General features: G+C 33.2%; 1 protein-coding gene across 1 annotated transcript in view; it reads right to left on the reverse strand.

Moving 5' to 3' along the window:
• Positions 1–6,240, reverse strand: part of LOC107653871 (receptor-type tyrosine-protein phosphatase mu-like) — a 208,593-nt gene that overhangs the window by 150,570 nt on the left and 51,783 nt on the right. Inside the window, exon 6 of the mRNA XM_016440739.1 lies at positions 4,375–4,668. Coding sequence (XP_016296225.1) covers positions 4,375–4,668 — 294 coding nt within the window. The remainder of the gene's footprint in view (positions 1–4,374; positions 4,669–6,240) is intronic.

The following is a 6,240-nucleotide window of genomic DNA, read 5'->3' on the forward strand; positions in this document are numbered from 1 at the left end:
AGTACCGGAGGACGAGGAATGATGTGTTTCTGTGGCTCAGATTCTGCAGCTGCTGCAACTCTTATCAGAGTCGTACAGTAAATCTCAGAGTGTGTTTGGGGTGGACTGTAGCGTGTTCAGGGCGAGACGAGCCGCAGCAGAAGGTCATTAGAAAAGAGCTGGTCTGCGTCTGGAGTCTGTCACACTCCTGCCACTCTGTGCCGATGGTATCCGTCAGAAACGAAATTTAAGAAAACTAATTCAAAGGGCCCTAAAAACGTATGTGTATAAAAAAAAATAAAATAAACTTTAAATAAATTGTTGTTAAACTGTATAAGTTCCATGAGTTCAATTAATTAGACTTGCTGTTTGATTACTAAAAACTTACTTAATTAAAATTTAATTCAGAAAAATTAAAGCTGAATTTGGGGAAAAAAATAAAACATTTCATAGGCTAATTATAATTATACATGCTCTTGGATTATTCAAATTTAATATAACCATTTATAACGTTTTTTAATAAATGTTTCATTTCACGTTCACAGTTTCACGTTCATCTGACGTTTTTTTATGTCACTTTGTTTCAGAACGTTCAGAGAGCATCCAAATGTAACGCTCCCATAATGTTTACAAGATGATACAATGGAAGTGTTGCCTTACACTGGTCGTTTTGAACGTTCAGAAAACATTTAGAAATACCGTTTCCATAATTTAATGGGAACATCAGCAAAACATTCTTAGAACATATTTTTGTGAGATAAGTTCACATCAAATCCAATATGGCATATGTGTGTTTCTGTGTTCTGCTCCATCAGCGTGTCATGTGATCGGTGTGTGTGTGTGTGTGTGTGTGTGTGTGTGTGTGTGTGTGTGTGTGTGTGTGTCGGTCAACAGGTGGCGCCGCTGCAGGTATGAGTGTTATGTTGACTATGCTGAGGTCACATGAGTTAAGCGCGTCCCGTCCCTTCAGCAGCACACATGATCCACTGCCACTCTGAGATCTGAAGATTCACTTCCTTCACGTCAAAACAAGAGACGCCGCGCATTCAGATCCGATTACAACACACAACTCACACTACAGTTAACCAGTGCAAACACAGTACTACGCTGATACTACCGTACACACACACACACACACATATATGCAATATGATTTACATGCACATATATGCATTTATATATAAACAAATACACATATTAATAAAAATAAACAAATTTGCATATGTGTCCCTGCAGCACAAAAGCAGTCTTAAGTCGCTGGGGGATATTTGTAGCAATAGCCAACAATACATTGTATGGGTCAAAATTATACATTTTTCTTTTATGCCAAAAATCATTAGGATATTCAGTAAAGATCATGTTCCATGAAGATAGTTTGTAAATTTCCTACCGTAAATATATCAAAACTTAAATTTTTATTAGTAATATGCATTGCTAAGAACTTCATTTGAACAACTTTAAAGATGATTTTCTCAATATTTAGATTTGTTTGCACCCTCAGATTCCAGATATTCAGATAGTTGTATCTCAGCCAAATATTGTCCTATCCTAACAAACCATACATCAATGGAAAGCTTATTTATTCAGCTTTCAGATGATGCATAAATCTCCATTTAAAAAAATTGACCCTTATGACTGGTTTTGTGCTCCAGGGTCACATATGTAAATATACTGTATATGCAAGCATAAATGTATGTATGTACATACACATATGCAAACACACATTTTATATATGGAAATATAATTTACATATCTATGCATTTGTATATAAAGGAATACACACATATATATTTGTATGAATAACAATACACAAATTTAAATCAAATTTGCAGATATAAATATGCATGTGTGTACATACATACAAATATATATATATACTGTATATAATATTTATTATAATATATTCCATTTATTAAAATTTTTTACACACAAATATACAAAATAAGTGTGTATATACGTATTTATTTATTTAATGTATATAACGCATTCATGTATATGTCTAGTGCATGTACTGTATGTTTATAAATGTATGTATTTTTCTACATAAAACATATAATAATAATTTGTTACATTTATATAGCGCTGTTCTGCGTACTCTGGGGAATCTCCTCAACCACCACCATATACAGCAGTATACCACGGTAGTACCATAGTACGTCCAAAACAAACAGAGCATTTGTTGTTTATCAGAAACGCTCTGCTGTTCAGTCGTTCTCTGTTAAAGGCCGTCAGAGCAAATATATGCTAATGACCGGACAGTCAATGGAATGGAATGATAATTTATGTAAATGCAGTTTTGTCGTTCCACTCTTTATGGCCTCGAGCACCTCTCGTCCGATTGGCTGATGAATCCTGTGATGCGCTAATGGGCAGTTAGCGCTCAGGCTAATGGACTAGCGATTAGCCTGGTGTGGGAGTGTCACGCGGTGATCCTGAGCGCTTATACAATCACAGCAGTCATCGGGAATGAGAGTCATTGAACCTGCTTAATTACTGTGATAATTGCGTGTGGTTTGCTGGGGGCCCGGGGCTCTGGTGGCGTGATGCTAATGTGACAAATCCCTAATAACGCTAAAGCTTTCCTGCGCCATTACTAGAGAAACACCGGAGCATCTAAACAACAACTAACACAGTGTTTATTTAGCTAATGAACTCCTCGTAAGTCCAGAAATGAGCTCCATCTGCGCTGACGACGTTTAAATGACATCAAACTCTAGCCATTCACGAACGACTCACATGAACAAATCTCAACTCACTGAATGAAGCATCAAGACACAACGACACAACCAGGGACTGGGAAGACACTAACTTGCACTAAAACTAAATGAACTACATTAAGATTCATTGAAGTGAATCAGTTTGTTGTAGTGAATCAGTTCATCATAGTGAATCAATTCGTTATAGCGAATCAGTTCGTTGTAGCGAATCATTTTGTTGTAGTGAATCTGTTCATTGTAGTGAATCAGTTCACTATAGTGAATCAGTTCATCATAGTGAATCAGTTCATAATAGTGAATCAGTTCTTTGTTGTGAATCAGTTCATTTTAGTGAATCAGTTTGTTGTAGTGAATCAGTTCATTTGGACTGTGGTGAAGCAGTTCAAATAAAAAAAGATTCTAAAAAAGATTCATAAATTACTTAATCTTCAGACTCATTTTTGGTTCTGCACATCATTTTGAACCTTTTTTGTATCCAATTATTAATTTAAATGGTTTTATCAGCTGTATTTCGTGTAAATGTAGGTGTACAGGTATAATGTAAGTATTGTAAGTCGATTGTAAGTCGCTTTGGATAAAAGCATCTGCTAAATGCATAAAAATTATTTTTGTAACAAATACACTCTGATCTGACTTGCTGTATATAAAAAAAAAACTTTAATATTGTAGTTACGTAACTAAAAAGAAAATGTCACTTTACTTAGCTTAAAGTGAATAGATTCAGCACAGCTACTTTTTGTTTGTATCTTATAGTATAGATCAATGGTTTTCAATATTTTAGATGAACACTGACCCCCATACTAAAATTTAAATAAACAAATAAATAAATACATCTATATATTTTTATGCATAAAACCCCAACTTATACTGTTGAAAAAATTGATGTTAAAATATGAATAAAATATTATTTGGAATTTTTTTCAATTATGTTACATTATGATGTTTATTTTCTACTCATTATAGTACTGTACTGTTAGATGTATTATTAATTTGTTTGATTATTTCATCTTTTTTTATTTTAATTAAATTATTTATTTATTTATTTATTTAAAACATAATATTATAAATATGCAAAATATTATTTGGAAAATATTTACGTTTTTTGTGTTACAGCATTATGTGTTTTTTTTACTCACTATAGTACTGCACTGTTAGATGACATTTTTTTTTCATTTAATAATTTTTTACATTTATTTTATTCAATTTATTTATACTTGTTAATCAAATGATTAGCTTATTTTTTATCTTTACATTTTTACATTGTTTTTCCCTAATTTTTTGCACAGACTCTATTTTTAAAACCCCTGGTATCGTTCCAGGTTATTATCATCGTCTAAAACTAAAACAATTTTAAAAATCTAAACATTTTCATTACTTGAAATTAAATAATTGTCAACTGAAATAAAACAATTATAATAATAATAATAATAATAATAATAATAAAAAACGAATTTAACTAAATAAAATAGAACTAATAAATAAAGATTAATAAACAACACAAAAAATTATTAAAACTTTCAAATAAAATTTAATTAAATAAAATTAAAACTACAAAAGTATCTAAAATAACACTGGTATGGATAACTAGAGAAATGGCTTTCAGTGCAGCTTCTCCATCACTGGTTGCCAGTCGCCAAATGAATAAGCTGTAAAGTAGTAAAATTACTGTTTTTTTTACCTGCGCACTTGGTGCGGGCCCTGAGCAGGGGACCCGGGGCCCCGGTGCCGCCCTCGTTGGGTCTGGTGAGCAGCACGCTGATCTCGTACTCGGTGTCAGGGTCCAGGTGGCCGATCTTGTGGTTGGGTTTGTCGACTGGTTGGCTGTCGATCAGGCTTCCGGAAAGCGTGCGGTACTCCACCTCCTTCTCGATAATGGGCCCGTCGCCGTTGATGGAGTTTGCGTTGAGCTGGATCCACAGGTAGGTGGCGCCAACCGCCGTCAGCTGAGGAGGAGCGATGGGGATCGGAGGCTCTGAATGACAGAGACAACATCAATATTATTACCCCAATTTTACAGTCTCTGCACTGGCTACCTATTAAGTTCCGTATCAGTTACAAAATATTATTACTTACCTTCAAGGCCTTAATGGGTTAGCTCCTGCGTACCTAACTAGTCTTCTACCACGCTACAATCCATCACGCTCCCTAAGGTCGCAAAACTCTGGACTTTTGGTAGTACCTAGGATAGCAAAGTCCACTAAAGGAGGTAGAGCTTTTTCGCATTTGGCTCCCAAACTCTGGAATAGCCTTCCTGATAACGTTCGGGGTTCAGACACACTCTCTCTGTTTAAATCTAGATTAAAGACACATCTCTTTGGCCAAGCATTCAAATAATGCATCTCATAATCTTGTGCTGCAGTTATATCTGATCAAATGCACATTATTATTCTTTAGTTTGGGTTAAACAAATCAATTTTGCTTGGTTGGAACAGCAGCTACGCTAATTATGTCTCTATTTGTTTCTCTGTTTCTGCTGGGATTGACATCCCGTGGTAACTAGGATTTACACAAGCTTCAGTCTGGATCCAGAACACCTGAGAAGAGATGATGCAACCCCTCAGAGGACCTCAGATGATGCCAACCCTGAAACAACATACAGAACTACCACATTTTGCTATAAGTTTGATTGCATCATATAATAATTGCTGTTAATAGTGTTCATCGTCTGTTTGATTACGTCTTAAATTGATTTTTCCGTACATTTCTGCCATATGTACATTAACTGACAGTCACCACTGATAAGCTACCACTAAATATTGTAGAAACTTAATTTGCTGTAAAGTTGCTTTGCAACGATTTGTATTGTAAAAACGCTATACAAATAAACTTGAATTGAATTGAATATTATCACAACACAGAAGGACATTTCAGCCATCATATCGCTAATATTACAGCCATGTAACTTGAAAGAAATTTCCCTTTAGCTAGATGAAAGTTAAGTAGATTTATAGCAGTTAGCTACATTTTGTTAAGTAGCTTGTTATTATTTAATTTTACATTTTTACACAGTTTTTCTCTAGTATTTTCTACAGACCCCAGTTTGAAATCAGGGTTATTATCGTTAACTAAAACTAAAACCATGCTAAATAAATAACTAAATAAATCAAAATTGATAATCAAAATATAATGCATGTTAACAGAAATAAAATGATGAGCGAGTACATTAATGTAATTTCAACATATAAAGTCATTTTTTCAGCTGTCATTTCTACAATAGTAAAGACGCAATTTATATGTTAAAAAATGTATATTATAAATATAAGATATTATATTGTAAATATATGGGGTTTTTCATGTTACATTATTATGTTTATTTTGTATAAAAAAATAATTTATTTGTTTAATCAAATTATATACTTATTTATTCAGCTAATTAATTTAATCTTATTTTTATAATTTATTTATCATTAACTATTATTTTTAATACATTTAGATCAGGGTTATGATTGTTAACTAAAACTAAAACCATAAAAACGTTTTCATTACTTGTAATAAAACAAACATTAACTGACATTCTATCTATCTATATATAAATATATATATA

The sequence above is a fragment of the Sinocyclocheilus anshuiensis genome, unplaced genomic scaffold (genome assembly GCF_001515605.1).
Source record: "Sinocyclocheilus anshuiensis isolate Anshui unplaced genomic scaffold, SAMN03320099.WGS_v1.1 scaffold1994, whole genome shotgun sequence".
NCBI lineage: Eukaryota > Metazoa > Chordata > Actinopteri > Cypriniformes > Cyprinidae > Sinocyclocheilus > Sinocyclocheilus anshuiensis.